The sequence below is a fragment of the Cervus canadensis genome, chromosome 11, assembly GCF_019320065.1.
Source record: "Cervus canadensis isolate Bull #8, Minnesota chromosome 11, ASM1932006v1, whole genome shotgun sequence".
In the NCBI taxonomy this organism is placed as follows: domain Eukaryota; kingdom Metazoa; phylum Chordata; class Mammalia; order Artiodactyla; family Cervidae; genus Cervus; species Cervus canadensis.
Genome location: NC_057396.1, coordinates 12,130,980 through 12,155,740, shown reverse-complemented (window position 1 = coordinate 12,155,740; position 24,761 = coordinate 12,130,980). Strand labels below are relative to the sequence as shown.

The window sequence follows — 24,761 nt, the reverse complement described above, 5'->3', positions numbered from 1 at the left end:
ATACTACTGGGTTGTGTTGACTAAAATTTGGTTTAGGGATTTTCAAAACTATGCTCATGAGTGTGGCCAGTCTGTAATTTTCCTATCATGTTCCTTCCATCCATGTCTTGTTTTGGCACCAAGGTTATGCCAACTTCAAAAAGTAAGTTGGAAAGTATTACTTGTTTTTCAGTTCTCTGGGAAAATTCATGTAAAATTGAACTTAACTATTCTTTGACTGTTTAGTAAAATCTTTCTGTTAAGCTGCTTTGTTCTGCTGTTTTCCTTATAGTAAGATTTTAAACGAGTATCCCAGTTGCTTCAATGTTTCATGGTATCTGGGTTCTCCATTTTTTATTAAATCAGTTTTGGTGAGTAGTATTTAGTGGTAGTTCATTCATTATCTCTAAATTTTCTAATGTACTGCCATAAATTGATTCATAGTAGTAAATAGTTATATTTATTTTTAATTCTTAATATTTTTTTCTCTTTCCTTTGATGAGTGTCTCCAATAGTTTTTTAATGTCTTTAAAGAGCCAATTTTTTATTTTGTTACTCTTTTAATTACATATTTACTTTTGCTTTTATTTTTATGAATTAAACTTTTCTATTTTTACTATTTACCTACACTTCCTTTAGATTTATCATCCTACTGCAATGGAGAAAACCTGGGTTCCACCTCTGTCTTGGGAAGATCCCCTGGAGGAGGGCATGGCAACCCACTCCAGTATTCTTGCCTGGAGAATCCCATGGGCGGAGGAGCTTGGGGGGCTACAGCCCATGGGGTCGCAAAGAGTCGGACACGACTGAGCGACTAAGCACAGCATACTTCTAACTTTTCAAGTTAGGTTTTTAAAATTTATTCTTAGCCTTTTTTTCCCAGACGAGAAACGTTTAAGGGAATAAATTTCTCTTCAGGAACTCCTTAACCAACATACATTTTCTATTTTTGTTTAGTTACAAACACTTTGTATACTGCTACAGTTTTTTCATTGATCTATGAGTTGTTAAGATTTTTAGAACATTTTCAAATGAGTGGAGTTTTCCAAATAATTTTAAAGTTCATTTCTAATTTAAGTGAATTGGGAATGGTGAATGTCGTCAGTGTAATACTGATGCTTTGAAATTTGATAAGACTATTTCATGGTATATAATGTTATTAATTTTTATGAATATTCCTGGCACACTTAAACATTTACTAGGGACAGTATTCAATTTGTGCTGCTATTTCTAAGCTTCTGTTTCTTTCTTTCTGTTTATTTCATTTATATGTATTAAGTTTAGGGGGTTTTTTGGTGTCCTTTCCAACATCTGGGTCTTCTAACTGTCTGTTGTTTATGCTGGTTCTCCCTTATAACGCTTTGTTTACTTGTATGTTTTGTGATTTTTGATAATGGATCTGATGCTGGTTTTCTCTGGAACTTAGTGAAAAACTTTTGAAACTTCCTAAGAGCAACTGGGCTTCCCTGGTGGCTCAGTGGTTAAAAAAAAAAAAGAAAGAAAGAAAGAAAGAAATCCACCTGCAATGCAGGAGACTCGGGAGTTGCAGGTTTGATCCCTGGGTTGGGAAGATCTCCTGGAGGAGAGAATGACAACCCACTCCAATAGTCTCACCAGAAAAATCCCATAGACAGAGGAGCCTGGCAGGCTACAGTCCTTGGGGTCACAAAGAGTCAGACATGACTGAGCAACTAAGCACAAAGAGGAATTGCATTTGTTTTCTTTTTCCTGAGAGCGCAACCAACCTGAGGATAATTCACATAAAATTCTACACTCATGTGTTTTGTTTGTTTGTTTGTTTTGGAATGTGCAAATTTCTGTGTATATAAACCCAAGCTCATTTGAATGCTGACTTGATTGTATGTTAGGGCTTCCTTGGTGGTTCAGTGGTAAAGAATCTGCCTGCCAATGTAGGAGACCTGGGTTCAATCCCTGGGTCAGAAAGATCCCCTGGAGAAGGAAATGGCAACCCACTCCAGTATTCTTACCTGGACAATTCCGTGGGCAGAGGGGCCTGGAAGGCTGCAGTCCATGGGACTGCAAAGAGTTGGACACGACTGAATGACTGAGCACTTCCAGGGAAGAATTCATCCCCTTTGTACCGGAGCACGGTTTATTTCATTTTCACCCTTATGCTGTGGTTTTATAATTTTGGATTAGTGGCTTTTTGTAGGGATCTTTTAATTGAACTTCTTATCTTGAACATGCCCTTGCCTCTATATCCTGTTCCCACACCCTGTGAAGTTGCCAAAATCCAAATTCAAGGTCTCCAGATTTTAGCAGAAACCGTCAGGGCCAAAGCTGTTATTGACACTTGCCTATGTTCAGGGATTCCCGGTCTTGTTTCATTTCTGGGCATGGCATATTGGTTACTTTGGTGGCAACTCACTGAGATCTATTTTTTTTTAATGCCCCTTTATTTTTTCTTCTTAAAATAGTTTTATTGTGCTATAAATCACAGAACATAAAATTGATTCATTTGATATGTCCAATTCAGTGTTTTTCATATACTTATTATATGTATGTGTCTGTATAAACATCCTACTAGTTCTGTGATTCTTTTTCTCTGGAGATCTATCCTGATATTAATATTGTAGCTATCTTTTCATTTCATTGATCATTGCCTTGGCTCACAAAAGTTTTTTCTTTGGATGAAGTCCAATCCATCTATTTTTGTTGTTGTTGTTGCTTATGTTTTTGGTGTCATATCTAAGAAACTATGGCTCAGATGGTAAAGAATCAACCTGCCAATGCAGACAAGGGTTCGATCCCTGGATCAGGAAGATCCCCTGGAAAAGGGAATGGCTACCCTCTCCAGTATGCTTGCCTAGAGAATCCCACGAGAGGAGTCTGGTGGGCTAGAGTCCACAGGGCTGCAAAGATCTGGACACAACCGGGAGACTAAGCACAAGAAATCTTGCCTAATCCAAGGTCACAGAGATCTATATCTGTTTTTTCCTAAGAACTTTATACAGTTCTTAATTTAGGTCTTGTGAACCATTTTAAGGTCACTTTTGTATACGGTGTGAGGTAGGAGTCCTACCCCATTCTTTTGCATGTGGATATCCACTGTCCCCACACTATTTTTGAAAAGACTGTTTCCCCTCCCTTGAATTGTCTTGGCATTCTCAAACATTGTTTGACTGTAAATGTGGGGGTTTGTTTTTGTACTCTCAATTCTACTCCATGGGTCTTTATGACTATGCTTATGCCAGCCACACATAGTTTTTATTTTTGTAGCTTTTCAGTAAGTTTGGAATCTTCCTTTTATTTTAAAATTTAGTATTTTAGTTAGGATGGCCTTTCAGTGTATCTCATCTGCATACCACAACAAATCTAAATCAATCACTGTTTATATTCATTCATTTATTCACAATAAAATGTGTTAGTGAAAACTCCAAATAATTTAACTTAGTTTTCATTTCATTTCCAAGAATCTATTTCAGATATATAAAAAGGCATCGAAAATAGCAGTCATGTAATTTTCATTGGAAAATAACATAATTTGAGTCCCTTGTGTGTACCTTCTCAATCACATTTCTCTATAATCCCTCAAAGATGATTAACATCTCGAATTTATTTGTTTTTCATTCTCATGCATGTCTTTATACTCATATTTACCATCATTTCCAACCACCTGTTTCCCTTGCTATCCTTTGCTATAGTGGCTACAACTTTAAATCCTTAATACCCAACCTCTCTTAAAGATCTGAAAGGCCATAGACACAGTCATAGCTAATGAGGTGTGGTAGAAGTCTCTGAGGAGGAGTGACCTTTCCCAAATGGAAAACTAAAGATTTTCTGTAAGCAACATTTCTTGCCCTTCATAATTTTGCCTTTCATGTTGCCAGCTTGGGACACAGACTTGAGGCTAAGGTAACTCTCTTGTCATCACAAGGTGACAAGAATGAGGAAGAAGACGTCTGTGCTTCCTCATGCAGTGGGGAAGAACAAGTCTGACTCTACAGTAGCTCTGTTCCTTTTACTTAAACCTTGTGCTCTGAAGAAAGTGAAAGTGTTAGTCACTCAGTCGTGTCTGACCCTTCGCTCATCTCAGGATGCCCTAATCATCCCATTCAGCTTCTCAGCTCATCCATCACCCATGGAACCAATCCTTAGCACCAATTCCTTGCATCGGAGTTTCTCTGACACTTTAACGATTTGAAGTGGCTCTTATTTCCCTGACTAGAAGCCGGTGATACTTTTTGACAAGCTGAACTCTCAGTCCTAAACTAAAATGACCGCACACTCAAACAGATAAGCGGGAGATATAATTGGGACTTGAGATAAGTCAGATCCCCTGGGCCCCACCCCAACACCTACTGTAATATACTTCCTAAGGAAAGGGGCGATTATTCTTATTGTAAAATGCAGCTGGCTTGCACCCTGAGGAAAGAGGGGAGTTCCTAATGCTTCTCCTGCCCAGACCACTGATGTGAAGGCTCCAAGGCAGAAAAGTCTTGATTCTTCTTGGTTGGAAGGATGTGATGTTTACATGTCAGTTTCTCTTCCAAATAGAACTCCTTATTACCACCATCCTATTCTTTCTCCACCTGCTTACACTGGGAGGGGATAAACATCTTTTGAGCTTAGATTGCTGGTTCATCTTGACCTGGCAGAAGACAGTGTATCTCACTAGGGTGTGTGGGACTAGGAGGTGGATGCAGTAAGTAGGTTTGATTTGGAAGTTGTTGAGTATGCTTGAGCTGTTAGTGAGATTTTGACACTGACGATGTGAGAAAAACAGTGTATGTGGAAATACTGCAATACTGCAGTCAAAAAATGATAGTACGCCTTTGGGGTTTTATTTCCAATGTCTTTAATCTCCCTCCCTTGCCCTCTGCCCTCCTTCCGTCCCTACTTCCTTCTCTCTTCTTCTTGCTGCAAGAAGGGGTCAATTCTGACTCCAGGTTGGAATTATTTCTTTGACTTGCTTTCCGTTGCTTTTGTTATTATAATCATACGTAAAGGCCTGCTTCAGAGAATCCTGCCCCTCTGCCTGCCCATTAAAGTTCCTTAGTTCAGGACCTTGTCCACCTGTGGATGTCAGGAAGAAAGAAATTAACACATCCCCCCACATGGCTTGCCATTCTAGTGGGTATTTGCAAGATTAATGGCCTTTTTACTTTGTTTCCTTACCTCCCCCCATCTCTGATCTCTGATGCATAAAAGAACCTGGCATCCAGACCCAGGTAAGACAGTTATTTGGAGATATTACTCTGCAATCTTCTCAGTCAGCCAGCTCTCCAAATAAAGTAATTCCTTGCCTCAACACCTCTTGGATTCATTGGCCTGACATGTGGCAAGCAGAGCGAGCGTGGACTCAGTAACCCTCTTTTTTTCTGACAATACAGATTTTCTTTTGAGAAATCACCTCTTTTCTACCCTTAGTTCATATAGTTTGGTAGTATTAACACTTCGTCTGCCTCCAGGGAAAGGCATTTGACTCCGGGCTTGCTAATCAGACCTCACCTCTCTGGCCAAAGTGATCGTCTGGGAATGGGCACGTGCCCGAATCAAAGCTTGTGAGATGCAAAGTTGGTCACTTGAGACTGGGAGTTCCAAGGATTTGTCTGGAGCTTCTAGCAACCATCTTGCCACCATGAAGAGGGGCCTGCCTGAGAATGTAGTCAAGAGAACAGGGCAGCAAAGGTGAGGGACAGAAAAGAACCAATTCTTGATGATGTTGTTATCTGCTGGATTCAGCTGTGCCTAAACTCAGAACTAGCACCTGGCGTTTGTAGTTACATCCACCAGTAAATTCTTTTCTCTAAGCCTGTTTGAGGTCTTTTTCTCCCTTTCTCCCTTCCTCCTTCTATCCTTTTTGCTGAGAGAACCCTGTAAAAACCTTCTATGTATTTACAATCATTTACATACTCTTCTCTCTTTCTCCTTTCCTTTTTCTGATAGAATTCTAAGTATTGTAAAAAAGTTTCTACATAGTCATGCACATCCCAGCACTAATGTGGAGAAGGAAATGGCAACCCACTCCAGTATTCTTACCTGGAGAATCCCTTGGACAGAGGAGCCTGGTGGGCTGCCGTCTATGGGGTACAAAGAGTCGAACACGACTGAAGTGACTTAGCAGCAGCAGCAGCGGCACTAATGATGATTCAATTTGGCAAAAAGGAAACTCAACAAAAGCCCGCTTTTAATATTATTGCATGCAGGTTAGAGACGACAGCATTTAGTTTTAAAAACCTAAGGTCAATATGTTTTCTTAATTCTCACGGTGTGGTGTTTTAGTAATGTTATTATTGACAATGAAGTTAACAGTAGGGCATTACCTGTACTTTGTCTGTTATAGGAACTTAGGAAGTGTATTTAAAAGATATTATACTGCCATTTAAAACTCACGAAAGTCCATTATTATATAGCCAATGAAGTACACTGCTCATTGTATGTATGAAGTATGGAATTTCTTCTCACTGGTAGGCAAATATTTTATGAAATTCTATGATCTCACAAGAAAATGACCATTTACTATCACACCCCAGCTTTGGATTTTCAGGACTGGTATTTAGTCAGTGGGCACCTACATCTATGTTATTTTTCTATTTGTCTATACACAAGTTCTGGCTTACTTTTGATGAAATGTCATTCTCATGTGATTTAATTTTCAAGGAGAAGGATGCTTTGGTAAATAAAGTTGACTAGAAATCTGAAATTTTTCAAAAGGTTGATTGGACAGTGATTTCTGTATTTTGAAAATGATGCTTTGAGTCTTTTTGGTTAACTTTCCACTTAGCTTTGGAAAAAAATCATCACAGAGTTTTAGAGTTGGGAAGAAATGGGAATCATCTCAGCCCCAAGTCCTCATCTTGGAGTGAGGAAACACAGTCACAGAGATATAAAATGGAAATAGCAGATACACCGTTTAAGCCTGTGCACTACCTTTGGCAAGCACAGAGGAAGACTCTGAGCTTTCTCTCTCTTTTGCACTCATATGTCTACCCTCTTTCTTCTCAGGTATCCTTCTATGGGTACATACTAGGATTGATTTGATAATTTTAGAATTATATATTTCATCTTTATTTTTCCTCTTTTATTTCCTTTTTTCCCCCCTGCACTTAAAATGGGTAAATTTTATGGTATATGAATTACATCCCAATGTATCTTTTAAAAGTAAAGTAAGGTTATAAACCATTTGCATATTATATGTTGAAAATATACTTCTCCATTTGTCTTAGGCCAGGGAAATAATCCACCTGCAATGCATGAGCTGAAGGACATGCAGTTTCGATTCCCTGGGTCAGGAAGATCTCCTGGAGGAGGGCCTAGTAACCCACTCCCATATTCTTGCCTGGAGAATCCCATGGACAGACAAGCCTGACAGGCTACAGTCCATGGCGTTGCAGAGAGTCGGACACAACTGAAGCGACTTAGCAGGCAGGTAGGCAGTCTTTGTTTAGTACAGAAAAATTAAGTATCTGTGTGATCAAATCTGTTAATCTGTTTTTTTTTTGTTTTTTTATTTCAATAAAAATTATTATCCTTCAGGATAATTGCTTCACAGAATTTTGTTGTTTTCTGTCAAACCTCAACATGAATCAGCCACAGGTACACATATATCCCTTCCCTTTTGAACCTCTCTCCCATCTCCCTCCCCACCCCACCCCTCTAGGTTGATCAAAAAGTAGTTGTAATGCCCATTACTTTCACACCCCTCCAGCCTGTGACTTCCACCCCCCCATATCTCATAGTTCCTGTCACCCACCAAAGTTTCTCTCTCATTCGTATTTTTCTATTTTCTTTTCCAAATTCAACTCATCAGGAAGCCATTAGAATGATCCATTCAATAGCTCAACCCTTCATTCATTTATTCTATCAACACAAACACTTGTGTTGTCCCATGTTGATCATATCACCTATGCCTTACTTAGATTAAGTATAAATATAATGTGTAGTGTGTTTACATATACGTGAAGTGTATATTGATGTACACTTAAAAATTTTCCAATTTAGACTCCCCCACTTCTTTTCTCTCATGAGGTTTTCAATCAGCTCTGACCTTGCTTCATTCCTAGGGTCTCTTCCCTCTCGAAAGTACAAACTGCATCCTGTAGGAGTCTCTTGCCTTTGTCTTTTCTACCTAGGAATTTTTGGTTGTCATCCATTTTTATTTTTCTTGACTCTTTTTTGGCATTTGGAGACATGATTGCCCCATGGCAGACTTAATAGTACTGGGTAGTATAAGAAAGATGAACAAAAAAGAAAATATAAAAATGTGTCCATTGGCTTAACCTCACCATGGGCTTTCAGATAGACTTTCTAGTTCCTGGACACTTTCTGTCCTTGATGTCCTTCTTGGGTGGAGGAGTAAGTCTTCATAAATCATGAATAACAGTGGATCCTATTGGCTATGGGTTTTTTTTTATGTGCTCCTTTTGTTATCTTTTTTTAAAAATTTATTTATTTTTATTGAAGGATAATTGCTTTACAGAATTTTGCTGTTTTCTGTCACACCTCAACATGAATCAGCCATAGGTACACATACACCCCCTCCCTTGTGAACCTCCCTCCCGTCTCCCTCCCCATCCCACCCCCCTAGGTTGACACAGAGCCCCTGTTTGAGTTTCCTGAGCCAGACAGCAAATTCCCGTTGGCTGTCTATTTTACATACGGTAATGTAAGTTTCCATGTTACTCTTTCCACACATCTCACCCTCTCCTCCCCTCTCCCCATGTCCATAAGTCTATTCTCTAGGTCTGTTTCTCCATTGCTGCCCTGTAAATAAATTCTTCAGTACCATTTTTCTAGATTCCACATATATGTGTTAGAATACGGTATTTATCTTTCTCTTTGATGCTGATTTTATTTGTTTACAACCTTCCAGAGTCATTGGAGAGGCATTGGACATAAAATATCAATTTTATTATTGCTCCGTTAATAATGCTAATAAAAAGGATAATGTCACACATCTTTTTTTGGCAGAGGAGGGAGGGACAATGGAACCCCAGCAACATATTTCAACAGTTGAGTGAGAAAATTTGATAGAAAGGTTCCCCTTGTCTCCTGCAAAGGCCCATCTTTCTCTCAATCTCCTTGACTCCCAAGAAGGACTGTGTAAATATGCTCAGTGAGGCTGTGTTTACCTTGTTTGGTGTTCAGTCAGCCTGGCCGACCAAATGCCACACAGCAGGCCAGGCAAGGGTTCACCATGCCTGAGAATTAGGCAATGTTTCTCCAGTATTTGGTAGTTGTTGTGGATCAGGGATCTTAATACAAACTTTCTAAGTGAAGTAAAGAATATTGAAATGAGACAAGTCAGCACTTCACTAGTAGTAGAAGCTTCCCAAAGAATAAATTTGCCCATCAGAACTTTCTGTGATAGTGCAACAGTATTGTTGGTGACTGAAACATGATTTCATACAAGAGAACCACTTCAGAATTTTTTAAGCTATTTTTTTTAACACATGAGATTATACACGATACAAAATACTTGTCTTACAAGTTGAAATCTTTACAGTTATGGGTACAGTTACAGTAATGCAAGTAATATTAGTGCATTTACTTAGAACAGAGTTATCTGTCTTCATTGGGCTTAACACAAAGCCAAGAATGAATTATCTGCTTAAATTACTTTCTAGTCTTTGAATTTAAAAAAAAGGAAAAATCACTTCTACCTCATGGATACTGTGTCAGAATGATAAGCAGTGCCAACAATTAAGAAGTCTGGTATTTCTATAAAAGGGAGATTGCATTCCCATAGCTTTTAAGTTGTAAATCCTGAAGTTTTGGCTGCAAATGTTTATCAAATCGTCATTATCTCAGCTTACATCATCTTTGGTAATAGGCTGCCAACAAACAGAAACTATAGACTACACCATTTTTTTTCCAAAGAATCCTGTATTTTAATGAATAGCTGAATAAATAGACATTAATTATGAAATTCACATTAAGATAGAAGAAAATCCAAACATTCTGATTGCTTTATCTCTTAAATTTGATATCTACTACAAAAACATACTATTTATGTTAGGGTAAAAATAAGCTGAATCACAGGAGTGTAACTGGGACGTGCTGGCAGATATATATACAGTAACATGGAGGAGCCATAAAACAAAAGTGTTCATATGTACATAAATTCTTCCTTACTTTTTTGCATGGAGAAACACTGTTTTATAAAAATGGGAAAACACAGTAGAACATGCAACAAGGACAATACACTGTGCGTAGCAGAATAAACAAGACACGGGAACTATGGGCTTAAAAGAGGATTTGGGAGCGGGAAAAATAAAAAGGAAAGAGTTGAAACCTGGAATGCTTTCTTATTGAGGTTTCAGAATATAAATTTGTCTAACAAGCCTCTTGATAGTTTTCAAAAGTTCCCACTTGACCATCTAGGGTGAAGTGTAAGAGCTAAAAATAAACCATCATATTATACAAAACTTTGTATATTAGCATACAAAAGGTAACAATTTACTTTTTGTATAAAATATAACCTTTTGATAGTATATTTATTTCACATATGTATAAATATAACCCAAAGAATATGCTTTAAGTATTTCTACCAAAATATTCTTTACAAAAGTTTACAAAACAAGTAATTTATTTATATTTACAACCTAGCACAGAAAAGATTCTGGGCCAGTGATGTTGGTATTGTGTAAAAGAAAGAGAGTGCTTCTAGACATTTTAAAGATCACAAGAGGGCTTTGCAGAACTTTCAAAATGTGTTCTTTCTAGAACAAGTATTTAAAGAGTTATTAAATGATTTCAGTTAAATATCTTTTGATAATTGAATACGTGAGTATATAACTAAACAGGCTAAAGATAACCTGTGTTCCTCTGTAATGAGGAAAATGATAGTAATATTTTGCATACATCCCAAATCAGCATACATATTCCCCATTTTACAGCTGATCTGTTTCAATTCAGCAGGAACTCTTTCTTTGATACAGTGCTCTGCCCTGAGGGAGAAAACCTGGATATGAAGGGCCCATCTAGCATGTGGTAATGATTCATCACATCAGGGACAACAGAATGAGCAGACTGCTACTGACAGATCACATTCTATTTAGTTGTTCACCCAAATAATGTGTCTAAATAAGGCCAGATTGGTTTTTTGTTTCAGTTACACTTTCCTTCAAACCCTATGACATAGATGTGTACCCACCATCCCTGGTTCTGACCTTTTGCTTCTTACCTTTAACCAAAACATGACACTTTATAATTTCAGTTTTGGTTTCCAAACTTCCTCTTCTTACAAATCAGTCACTGACCATCAAAATAAGCAGACAGGGCCAGGTTCAGTTTCACTCAGTATGGAAACTAACCAGCAGGCATCATCAACAGTAAGTAACACCTCAGGCTATTTGTGGTTAATACATCTCCTTTACAGCAATGCCCAATGGAGTGTTTTCTCTTTTAAATAGTGGGATCTGATGCAGACTGGTGTGCACTAATATTTCAGTATGATTAGGACAGACCATAATTGAAGCTTAAGATTCAGAAACTGGGTTTGGAAACTGGTTGTGGAAAAAAGTTGACCAGTTCTGCGTTCCTGTTCCTTACTAGACACAGCATCTTGCTGAAGGACAGGATCGGTGGGAAAACTGGAAAAGTAAGGGATGAATCTGGGGAAGAAAGTTGAGAGTTCACTGGATATTCTCTGTGTTCTCCGGTTTTCCCTCACTTAGGACACTGGTTACTCCAAACAAATCTATAACATTTCAACCAACCCTGGAAGTTTTAGGAAACCTAAATGAAAAGATGGAGTGGAGAGGTTAAATCACACATACATCTGTTGGAGCAGATTAAGGAATTTGTGGCTCGTTGCTTGGAATGAGTACCTCTGCATGGGGTTTAGACGAGCTACAAGTTCTATTCCTTTTCTTTCAGGGAGAAGAGGACCTTGGGAAGCCTATTTTATACAACTAATTGTACATTGACATCACCGTTCTGTTTGGATAAACTGGATACTGTGCCCTGGGGTTTAGACAGGCAAAGGTGATCCCAATGCTTTACTTCCAGGTTTGAGATTTAAAACAAGCATTTGGACCAAAACGTTCACCACTACAGTTACTTTCTGCTTTCCATTTTTAAGCCAAGGTATCTTCCCTAGAGTCCAACTAAAAGTCAACAGTTTGGCCTTTCCAGAGTCCTTGTAAAATACCGCCTTCTAGTGCTTGCAGTTTGTGAACTGTCTCCCTCTTCTCCTCTAGGAGTTGTTCCCCAAGATTTCATCAAGATTGATGTCTTTCATCCAGTCATCATTACCAGGCTCTGTCTTCAATAAAGAATCGATGAAATCAGCATCACTGTTTAGGGCAGGGCCCATGTTATCAGTCTGCTGGTTGAGAAAGTCAAAAGCTAAGTCGCTGCCATGGTCAGTTCCTTGAAATGCCCTGGAACTTTGGTTGGGTGAAGGAAAACCGCCGGCTGCCAGGGAGGGTGGCTGGCTGACTGTCCTCGACTGGCTCAGCCCTGTCCCTGCCTGGTTCATCGTCGGCAAAATCTGTGTGCTTAGCTGATTTGGTCTGAGATTCAGACTTCGGAGCGGACCCATGTTTTGTCCATTTAGTGTCTGGCTCATCTGGTTCATGGGTCTCATTTGCACGGCTGGTGTTAACTGATTAGAAGGAGCCACTGCTCTCTGGGAAAACTGCTGGCTGCCTACCGCCTGTTGCAGTGACTGGTTTGGCGCATAGGCTGTAGTTGTGCCGGAGGGGAAGCGCACTCCTGCAGACTTCAGCGCCTCCTGTTGTTTGGCTGTTGCTTCTTGAGAGGCCCAGTTTGGTGCTGCTGTGTTGGATGTGATCATTACATTTGACGTTCTCTGTGCTGGCATGCTGGCCATGCTGTGGGTTAAATTTGGTCTTAATGGTTGCGAACTGCCAACAGATCCAGCCCCAAAAGTGGCCACGTTGTTACTGTTGTTATTACTGGGCCCTAAAGTGGGCGGCCGTGGCATCAGAGGGCTGTTTTGATTTGCTATCAGTTGGTTTGGGTTCCTCGGTTGGGTCAGTTGACTCATTCCTGAAGTGACGCTGTATGTGCTGGGTTGACCACAAGGCAGGTTCCCGAACATCCCTACGTTCTGAACGCCTGTGGGTAAGGACGGCATTCGTGTCCCATGAGGAGGAGACATGAGGCTGGGATTTGGAGTTAGGATGGTGTGCGTTGAAACTGGGTTTGCCAAAGCCTGGTTAGAGTTTAAATTCGCTGTCGATGAGCCACCTAAGAAAAAGAAGAGAATTATGTTAGTTCATAACAGCAGGTTATCTCCTCTCTTAGAGCAGTTGACAATAGCTTATTGGCTCTGAGGCTGCCTTTGGGTATAAGAACAGAGTAAGAGAAATAATCATCACAGCATATTACATAAAAGGACTGACAGCTTTTGGGGGGAAGCATCACCCTAAGTTATCCCTTGGTCAAGAGTTTACACATGATAGAAAAAAGACTGAAATAGAATGGTTCTATTTTTCAGGCTTTACTCTCCTTCTGGAAACACTGAGGAATGATAGTCAATCTTCCATTCTGAATTACCTTTACTCTGTTTCAAGACCAAAGACTACAACTTTGACTTTCCAGCTGTCCTAAAATCCATGCTACAGGTTACCCCCCGGGTCCAAATTAGAACATGTGGATGCATCTTATACATGGCTACTAGATCAATGGTCCAAATCTATGGCCTTGAAAATCATGTCCAGTTTTCATCTTTATCATCCCCACTCAAGAATTTGCCACAAGATGGGTAAATTCCCATCTCTTCAAACATTTGGAATTCAGTGCAATCCCTGCTCCAGTGATAATCTCCATACAGAAAGTACTCTGCTCTAGGAGGTACAGTTATCATGGCATTGGTATCCACACACCATGAGCTACTTCCACTCATGCCATTTCCTTCTCACAGGATGCCCTTCTTACTTCACCAAGTCCTATCTTTTCTCCAAAGGCTCAGACCAAGGTCCAGGCTCCTTCATTAAGCCTTCCCTGATATTCCAGCCTCCTCTCCCAAGCAGCATTTGCTCTTTCAAGTTTTACTTAGCATTTAGCTTCTGTACTGGGAAATCCATGGAGCTGCAGTTGAGGCTACATCGATGCCTGGAAATAAGTGATTGAGTGTGGGACTATTCAACCACAGCCTGCTAAATAGGGAGGCTCCACCCTATCAGATAGTGATTAATCAATACATTGAAATCTTCCTGGCTTGGGGAGGTTAAAATCATCATGGGAAAGACATCTTGAGAGGTAAAAATGGAATGCCAGAAAGGTAAATAAAAATGCTTGCTAGATGATAAGTTACCTGAGAGAAAGAATTTTTGCCTGTTTTGTTCACTATCATATTCTCGAACTGTAGTGGATCAGCATTCAACTGATAATTATTCAACTGATAATTATTGAATGAATGAATGAGACAATGAAACAAAGCTATAACTTGGAAATCAGAGATACTGAGAAACAGATAATTAGACACATATGAAAATCAGAATGGCAGTGTGTGAAAAGAGAATGGCTGCAATTATAACCCAAGGCTATCCCCTACCGCTTGAGGATAGCTAGCATGGTACACACCTTGAAAGACAGAAGTCCTTGCTGTTTGTTTAAAAATATGTGCTACTAGACTACATTCCTCTTGAAGCAAGAGCTGTCTCTTGTGTCTCCCTGTATCTCCAGGTTTAGCATAGGGCCCTGACTGTGTTTGCAGGGCAGTGTTTAATGAAGAGCGATCAGAGTCAGATAGGAGATACTTGGACAATAACTCAGAGTTCACAGGCTGCTAATGACATTAAGCAATATCATCTTGGTATCTGGAGGTTTCACGAAAAGGCAATTTCCATTATAGAAATGCTATGGAAAACACTTTAGAGGCTTTACAAATCACTCCCTGTAGATGCCCCCTATTTTAACAATATGCTCTGAAAAGGTTTGTGAGTAGAGCTGTGCTTTTTTATGTTTTCCAAAACATTTATTGTTAGGGTCACTTAAGTAGCAAGCATCTGGGGTGACATTAGCATAGAATCAATTTTGCAAAAATTCAACTTAATTCAATTTTCCAAAGGTGATAGCCTGTAAGACCAAAGTCTAGGATGGTGATGGTTATGGAGTGAACATGTTGTATTAAGAGGACATCTTTCAAAAGTTGATATATTTGGTTGGTGTTATTAAGTCTTTTTTTTTTCTTTTCAAAATTTGCACCCTTTATTTAGGTTACTTTACACTCTTAAAAATTATTCATTTATTTATCATTCAAAGTATTTTTTAAACTGCAGTATAACTGCTTTACACTGTATGCACACACACATTATTTATTAATTAAAAGGTATTCATTATTTATCAAAGTATTTTTTAAACTGGAGTATAAGTGCATTATTACCACGTTGTCTTATTTCCTGCTGTGAACATGAATCAGCTATATGTACACATATACCCCCTCCCACTCCCCCAACCTACCCCTCTAGAGAGCTATATTTTTAAACGATCAGAAGAGAATTTCCATAAAGATCACAAAATATTAATCACAGTTAACATTTAGAAGCTCCTGATATGTGGTAGAAATTGTTCTAGGTGCTTTTCACATAGCATTTCTAAGATTAACATCTGGCCGAAGTGACTATTATTGTCCTCAGATTGAAATACAGAATGATAAAAGAGCTTGTGTTGTGCTTGATGTTTATTTCCTTCTTAGAAGACATGGGAAATGCAGTACTCTAGAGCAGTGATTCTTACCCGTCTGGGAGTTAGCGCTAAGGATGCCTCCCTTACGAAATGCCCAAATACACTGTGGAAGAGACACAGGTCTAAATCACCAACCTCCACGTCTCCCTTAGAAACACAGCCTTCATTTCGCAGCAATGTGCCCAGCTGAAAAGCCACAATTTGCCAAACTTCTTTGCTGATGGGGTGGGGGTGGGGGGGCCCATGTGAATAAATTCTGGCTAAAGGCAGAAGTTACTAGTTGAGTATCCCCAAAAACCCTACTTTTAAAAGGGAATCTGATTCGTTTGGAAGGCCATTTTACTTCTTCCCTTCTTTCATCTTTCTACCCGGAATGTGGAAACGAAGCTGGGTGATGTGGTGGCCAGGCACCCTTTACAATGGAAGCTACATGCTCAAGAAGGCCGAGCAGAAAAATAAAGAAGCCTGGACCCCTGATAACATGATAGAGCCACTAACCAGCCTCTCCCTGCTCTCGCTGGGAATCTCACATGGCTGGGGAAAAAAAAGCCCAAACGTTCGCTTTGAATGTGGCATAGTATTTCAAAGCGTGCTTAGCTTACCCCAAGCCCACTGGTGGGCCAAGAAGGCTGTGGTATAAGAAGCCATGCTCCAAATAAAACCCATCTTGTCATTCAGCCTCGTTGAGGACAGATTCAAACAGCGAATCCTGTTTTTGCCCCGAGGCAAAGGAATCTTAGAGAATGGAATACATATATCCCACTCCCGATTTTAGTGGAAAGAGGCAATCTGGTGCATTTGAAAGAGGTGAAATAAACTAGAACAATATATTGGCTACTACACTTAACAGGATCGGAAAATATTAATGAACAGAAATATTCACATACCCCTCCCTCTTTAGAGCATCTCCTTTATGGTTTCCTGGACAGATGAAGATAACAGGTAAAGCAGAGAGAATCTGGGACACTCAAGGACAAGCTTAATTTACATGAGAAGGTCCAGGGAGTTCTGGACAGAAAAGACTGGAATAGATGCTGACTAGGAGAAAGCAGGGGCCGCGCAGGATAGGTTTGAGAGAGGTTTTTTAGAGTTCAGAGACTGGAAGGAGAGAGATTTTAGGGGTAGTGTCTGTCATCTATGTTATATTGAGAGATCTGTTAAGAAGTTTTGTTTTATATATATATAACATATATATATATATACACACATAGCTTTATATAAACATATATATGTGTATATACACACATATGTGTATATACATATATATATATATATATGGCTGCACTAAATCTTAGTTGCAGTATGCCAACTCTTCATTGAGACATGTGGGATTCTAATTCCCTGACCAGGGATCAAACCTGGGGCCCAGGCATTGGGAGCTAGGGACCTTAACCACTGGACCACCAGGGAAGTCCCTTGCTTTATATTTTACATGTAATCCACCTTTGGTATTTTTGAGAGACTTCCTAAAGACATAATTTGCTTTTCAATTATTTTTTGGTAATAGGGCTATTTGTCTTAGGGAGATGAGCCCAAAGTGGAGACAGAAACATTGGACTCTATGCAAATTACAAATGGGACCGTGAGGGTGAAACATCTGCTTATCTTACACTGTCTGGGTCAAAATATGCTGTTGGGAGAAGAATGGTTGAACCTAGCATTTAGAAAATATTTATGCTTTTTAGACTCTCAGAGGTAATCCCGAGAGCAGTGAAAACCATGAATGAGGAACAAAAATAAGTTAGAAAAACTAATGCCTGGACTAAAAAATAGTCCAGTTTGGTCCTGATTGAAAGTTAAATGGGAGCTAGAGAAGGAGTCTAAGAAAGATGTTACAATTAAATATGAAATGAGGAAAGGAGGGAATACTAACAACTGAACAGTGTTCTTCTTTTCACAGTTAGGATTTTTATTAATTTTTAAGAACACTTACCAGAATACTGAGCAGCTGGTTGCATGTTGCCCACATTTCTTCTTTGGTCTTTATAATCTGGGGGTGGCCTTGTCAAATGTCTGTTTATTTGATCTTGTGGAGCAATTTTCTCCTAGAAAACACAAATGAAAATATAATAAACTGCATTGTTAGTTTCCCACTTGTAAAAATGTATAGCTGTTATTCAAAAATGTAAGAATATTATTATTCAAAAGGTAACAAATTCTGAATAAATACTGTTATTCAAAAGGTAAGAACAATTTTGCAGTCATAGTCAAGAATCATGGATCTTAGTTTTTTGGTTTTTTTTTTTTTCATGTTTTCAAGTCAGTGGCGAATCATGGACCTTATTTAGAGACTGATCTTTTAGATTTCAATTTCCTTCATAAAAGTTTAGTTTCTACCTCTCGTTAACATGCAACATGTATTTTGAGTCTAGTAACTACTCTCATTTTCTTTACTCTGCAATTAGCTTTCAGAGAGGACAGATTTTCTGTGACTTCACAGATGGGTATTTCTAGTTTTGTTTTGTAGCACACCTGATATACTTTGGTACCTTTATGTACTTCTGGCCCCACCATGTGTGGAAGTTGTAGGAATAAGACTGTCAGACAAAATGCAGGACACTCAGGTATTCTTTGTTTTTATTGGCTAAATTTGGCAACCTGAGAGATAGGAGGAGATAACCTATCAGGCAACTGACATAGGCATTCTGTGCATATTATCTCATTTTCTCCTTGATAAGGTTGGTTAGGGCAAAGGCTAATAGAATTCTGCCAAGAGAATGCACTGGTCATAGCAAACACCCTCTTCCAACAACACAAGTGAAGACTCTACACATGGACATTACCAGATGCTCAACACTGAAATCAGATTGATTATATGCTTTGCAGCCAAAGATGGAGAAGCTCTATACAGTCAGCAAAAACAACACCGGGAGCTGACTGTGGCTCAGATCATGAAATCCTTATTGCCAAATTCAGACTTAAATTGAAGAAAGTAGGGAAAACCACTAGACCATTCAGGTATGACCTAAATCAAATCCCTTATGATTATACAGTGGAGGTGAGAAAGAGATTTAAGGGACTAGATCAGATAGAGTGCCTGATGAACTATGGACAGAGGTATGTGACATTGTACAGGAGACAGCGATCAAGACCATCACCATGGAAAAGAAATGCAAAAAAGCAAAATGGCTGTCTGGGGAGGCCTTACAAATAGCTGTGAAAAGAAGAGAAGTGAAAGGCAAAGGAGAAAAGGAAAGATATTCCCATTTGAATGCAGAGTTCCAAAGAATAGCAAGGAGAGATAAGAAAGCCTTCCTCAGTGATTAATGCAAAGAAATATAGGAAAACAAAAGAATGGGGAAGATTAGAGATCTCTTCAAGAAAGTTAGAGATACCAAGGGAACATTTCATGCAAAGATGGGCACAATAAAGGACAAAAGCAGAAGATATTAAGAAGAGGTGGTAAGAATACACAGAAGAAATGTACAAAAAAGATCTTCATGACCCAGATAATCACGATGGTGTGATCACTCACCTAGAGCTGGACATCCTGGAATGTGAAGTCAAGTGGCCCTTAGAAAGCATCACTACGAACAAAGCTAGTGAAGGTGATGGAATTCCAGTTGAGCTATTTCAAATCCTGAAAGATGATACTGTGAAAGTGCTGCACTCAATATGTCAGCAAATTTGGAAAACTCAGCAGTGGCCACAGGACTGGAAATGGTCAGTTTTCATTCCAATCCCAAAGAAGGGCAATGCCAAAGAATGCTCAAACTACCGCACAATTGCACTCATCTCACACACTAGTAAAGTAATGCTCAAAATTCTCCAAGCCAGGTTTCAGCAATATGTGAATCCTGAACGTCCAGATGTTCAAGCTGGTTTTAGAAAAGGCAGAGGAACCAGAGATCAAATTGCCAACATCCACTGGATCATTGAAAAAGCAAGAGAGTTCCAGAAAAACATCTATTTCTGCTTTATTGACTATGTCAAAGCCTTTGACTGTGTGGATCACAATAAACTGTGGAAAATTCTGAAAGAGATGGGAATACAAGACCACTTGACCTGCCTCTTGACAAACCTATGTGCAGGTCAGGAAGCAACAATTAGAACTGGACTTGGAACAGTAGAGTGGTTCCAAATAGGAAAAGGAGTACGTCAAGGCTGTATATTGTCACCCTGCTTATTTAACTTATATGCAGAGTACATCATGAGAAATGCTGGGCTGGAGGAAGCACAAGCTGGAATCAAGATTACCGGGAGAAATATCAATAACCTCAGATATGCAGGTGACACCATCCTTACGGAAGAAAGTGAAGAGGAACTAAAAAGCCTCTTGATGAAAGTGAAAGAAGAGAGTGAAAAAGTTGTTTTAATGCTCAGCATTCAAAAAATTAAGATCATGGCATCTGGTCCCATCACTGCATGGGAAATAGATAGGGAAACAGTGGAAACAGTGTCAGACTTTATTTTTCTGGGCTCCAGAATCACTGCAGATGGTGACTGCAGCCATGAAATTAAAGAGTCTTACTCCCTGGAAGGAAAGTTATGACCAACCTAGACAGCATATTAAAAAGCAGAAACATTACTTTGCCAACAAAGGTCCATCTAGTCAAGGCTATGGTTTTTCCAGTGGTCATGTATGGTTGTGAGAGTTGGACTGTGAAGAAAGCTGAGCGCCGAAGAATGGATGCTTTTGAACTGTGGTGTTGGAGAAGACTCTTGAGAGTCCCTTGGACTGCAAGGAGATCCAACCAGTTCATCCTAAAGGAGATCAGTCCCGGGTGTTCATTGGAAGGACTGATGCTGAAGCTGAAACTCCAATGGTTTGGCCACCTGATGTGAAGAGCTGACTCACTGGAAAAGACCCTGATGATGGGAGGGATTGGGGGCAGGAGGAGAAGGGGACGACAGAGGATGAGATGGCTGGATGGCATCACCGACTGGACGGACACGAGTTTGAGTAAACTCCAGGAGTTGGTGATGGACAGGGAGGCCTAGCGTGCTGCGATTCATGGGGTCGCAGAGTCGGACACGACTGAGCGACTGAACTGAACTGAAGGTTGATTATTCCCACTTATACATAAGGAATGGAAGTGTTAGGTAGGAAGTTAGGCCTGAGGGGTGGCCTGTCCGAAAAGGATGCATACTGATCTCTAAACCCCACCCCAGACAGGCCCCAAGGCGGTACAGAATTCACAGATACGCTGCAAAATAACTAGAGACGGGGCCAACTCCTGCGCATGCGCCCTAGGCACCCAGTAATATAAACTGACCACTGGGGCGTCTCCAACTCCAGGGCATGGCCATTGATGCAAAGTTGTGTCCTCAAGTGACCTTAGGCAGCCGGGAGTCTATTAAGGGTTCATAAATAGTCTATACACACATGCATCTGATTATAACAGTCTGAATTATGGGAAAGACAATCTGTTGTTATGTAACTCGCAACTGTCAATCAAAACTGTCAGTCCACGCCCACCTAAATGAATATGTAAAAGCCGCGTCTTTAACAACCTCCCCCACTCCGCCCCCACCTCATCCTTCTGGCGCCAGTATCTCCCTGGGCATGGCACACCTCTCTCTTGAGGTTCTCTTTCTGTTCCTTCTTCTCTTTCTGTTCTTCCTTCAATAAACTTGTTTCGGCCATGGGTAAGACCTCAGCTTCTTCTTTGTGTCTTTACCAAGGCCCACGGAGGGAGGGTCCTTTTCGACCTCCCGAAATCCATGGACAGAAGTTCCCTTAGGTTGAGTAACGTGTCCATCATCACACAGTAGCAAAACTGAAACCCGATGCTGAGTCAAAAACTTAGGCTTTCTGATCACATGATACAAGGTTCTCTCGCTGCTTCGTTTCTCTGCACCCCATTCTCAGAGTCCAGACATTTCCCAGATTCCCTTCTTTTCTTCTTTCTGGTATCAGCCACCTTTACATCTTTAGAGTAGGTGAGTTTGGAGGCAAACAGAGGAAATGGGGGCATTCTTTTTATATGAGGCCAAGTGTTAGTCACCCAGTCGTGTCTGAATCTTTGCAACCCAATGGACTGCAGCTCCTCAGGCTGCTCTGTCCGTGGAATTCTCCTTCAAGAATACTGGAGTGGGCTGCCATTCACTTCTCCAGGGGACCTTCCCAACCCAGGGATCGAACACGGGTCTCCCGAGTTGCAGGCACATTCTTTATCATCTGAGCCACCTGGGAAGGCCCATGTGAGGCCAAAGAACATCACCGATGCAATAGGGAAGAGCAAATCTAACTCCATGTTAGCTCTGCTCCTCTTCCTTCAACCTTTGTGCTCTGCTGGCTGTGCTTAGTCATGCTGGCTCGGCACCTTCTGAAAAAGAATGTTGCCTAGAGCCTGAAATGTATTAGATATCCCATTCTTGGGGATCTGATCTTTAAAAGTCCATTCATACAGAGATAAAAAATTGCAGAACAGATAATAACGTCTGTCTTCTTAGAGGTTTTCAGGAACATTGTCACCTGACCTACCTGGACAGTTGCAAAAACAAAGAATTCTGACACCAAGAAGTTTGCCATAACTGACCACTCCCTCCCTCACCTTGCCTTTAGAAGTGCTTTGCTGAAACCCTTCTGGGGTTACGGAGTTTTGGGGCATGTGCCACCTGTCCCCTTGGCCCTGCAATCAATCTTTCTCTGTTCCAAGCTCTGACGTTTTGTGTTGCTTGCACTCACTGTGTGTCAGGGACATGGATTTGTGTTCAGTAACAGGAACATACCTGTTGGGTTTACCATTCATTGGAGGGAGGACGAAAACACATCATGAGGGACAATAGAGTATCTCAGCAGAACTGTATTAGAATATTACAGGATTTGGGCTTTGATTGGGTGACTTAGGGTGGGTCTAAGGAAGCTAAGGAGGATTTGTTCTAGGTTATAAGCAATCAGAAAGTGAGGTTGATTCTATCACTGAGTAAAAAACTATATGTCATGCATTCAGCAAAAGATGGGATATTTTCCTATTTTGTGAATTGCACAATGACCTTGTATGTGTTTGTTTGTAGATAAAATTATGAAGTGGCCTTCTTTTGTCTCATTTTATCATGTCTCAGAGCAATACTGTCTGAGCTTCATATTCTGTAAAACTGTTTAAGTCCAACAGAAAACAAAATAGCCTGGCTGTGAGTTTCATATCAGTTCTGGACACCAGGAAATGCTTTTGTCTTTCTCAGTATGGATCAGGAAGTTTATAGAATTTTTCACTGCAACTTTACATGAAGCTCAAAGGAACTCAATTTTTCGAAGATAAAAAAAATTGGCACAAGTTCAGTTCAGTTCAGTCACTCAGTCGTGTCCGACTCTTTGTGACCCCATGGACTGGAGCATGCCAGGCCTCCCTGTCCATCACCAACTCCCGGAGTTTACTCAAACTCATGTCTGTCCTGTCGGTGATGCCATCCAGCCACTCATCCTCTGCCATCCCCTTCTCCTCCTGCCTTCAATCTTTCCAAACATCAGGGTCTTTTCCAATGAGTCAGTTCTTCGCATCAGGTGGCCAAAGTATTGGAGTTTCAGCTTCAGCATCAGTCCTTCCAATGAATATTCAGGACTGATCTCCTTTAGGATGGACTGGTTGGATCTCCTTGCAGTCCAAGGGACTCTCAAGAGTCTTCTCCAACACCACAGTTCAAAAGCATCAATTCTTTGGCATTCAGCCTTCTTTATGGTACACTCTCACATCCATACATGACTACTGGAAAAACCACAGCTTTGACTAGATGGACCTTTGTTGATAAGGTAATGTCTCTGCTTTTTAATATGCTGTCTAGATTGGTCATAGCTTTTCTTCCAAGGAGCAAGCGTCTTTTAATTTCATGGCTGCAGTCACCATCTGCAGTAATTTTGGAGTCCGAGAAAATAAAATCTGTCACTGATTTCATTGTTTTCCCCTCTATTTCCCATGAAGCGATGGGACCGGATGCCATGATCTTAGTTTTTTGAATGTTGAGTTTTAAGCCAGCTTTTTCACTCTCCTCTTTCACTTTCATCAAGAGGCTCTTTAGTTCCTACTTTCTGCCATAAGGTTGGTGTCATCTGCATATCTGAGCAGATGATTGCTGAGAATCAGCAATCCTGATTCCAGCTTGTGCTTCATCCAGCCCAGCATTTCGCATGATATACTCTGCATATAAGTTAAATAAGCCAGGGTGACAGTGTACAGCCTTGTACTCCTTTCCCAATTTGGAACCAGTCTGTTGTTCCATGTCCAGTTCTAACTTTTGCTTCTTGTCCTGCATACAGATTTCTCAGGCAGGTAAGGTGGTCTGGTATTTAAGAATTTTTCCATCTCTTTAAGAATTCCCACAGTTTGTTCTGATCCATACAAAGGCTTTGGTGTAATCAATAAAGCAGAAGTAGATGTTTTTCTGGAACTCTCTTGCTTTTTCGATGATTCGATGTTGGCATTTGATGTATGGTTTCTCTCTTTTCTAAATCCAGTTTGAACATCTGGAAGTTCTTGGTTCACGTACTGTTGAAGCCTAGGTTGGAGAATTTTGAGCATTACTTTGCTAGCGTTTGAGATGAGTGCAATTGTGTAGTAGTTTGAACATCCTTTGGCATTGCCTTTCTTTGCAATTGAAATGAAAATCTTTTCCAGTCCTGTGGCCACTGCTGAGTCTTCCAAATTTGCTGGCATGTTGAGGGCAGCACTTTCACAGCATCATCTTTTAGGATTTGAAATAGTTCAACTGGAATTCCATCACCTCCACTAGCCTTGTTCGCAGTGATGCTTCCTAAGGTCCCCTTGACTTCACATTCCAGGATATCTGGCTCTAGGTGAGTGATCACACTATCATGGTCATCTGGGTCATGAAGATCTTTTCTGTATAGTTCTTCTGTGTATTCTTGCCACCTTTTCTTATCATCTTCTGCTTCTGTTAGGCCCATACCATTTCTGTCCTTTATTGTGCCCATCTTTGCATGAAATGTTCCCTTGGAATCTGTAATTTTCTGGAAGAAATCTCTAGTCTTTCCCATTCTATTGTTTCCCTCTATTTTTTGCATTGATCATTGAGGAAGGCTTTCTTATCTCTCCTTGCTATTCTTTGGAACTCTGCATTCAAATGGGGATATCTTTCATTTTCTCCTTTGCCTTTCGCTTCTCTTCTTTTCACAGCTATTTGTAAGGCCTCCGCAGACATTCATTTAGCCTTTTTGCGTTTCTTTTCCTTGGGGGTGGTCTTGATCACTGCCTCCTGTA

The 24,761-nt window shown here is 40.2% G+C and overlaps 1 protein-coding gene across 1 annotated transcript in view; it reads right to left on the bottom strand.

Moving 5' to 3' along the window:
* Positions 1-8,831: 8,831 nt before the first annotated feature.
* MAML2 (mastermind like transcriptional coactivator 2) overlaps positions 8,832-24,761 on the bottom strand; it is a 397,337-nt gene continuing 381,407 nt past the window's right edge. Inside the window, exons 4-5 of the mRNA XM_043482648.1 lie at positions 17,537-17,648; positions 8,832-13,161 (exon numbers count right to left, since the gene is read on the bottom strand). Of these exons, the coding sequence (XP_043338583.1) occupies positions 12,143-13,161; positions 17,537-17,648 (1,131 nt within the window). The 3' untranslated portion in view covers positions 8,832-12,142. The remainder of the gene's footprint in view (positions 13,162-17,536; positions 17,649-24,761) is intronic.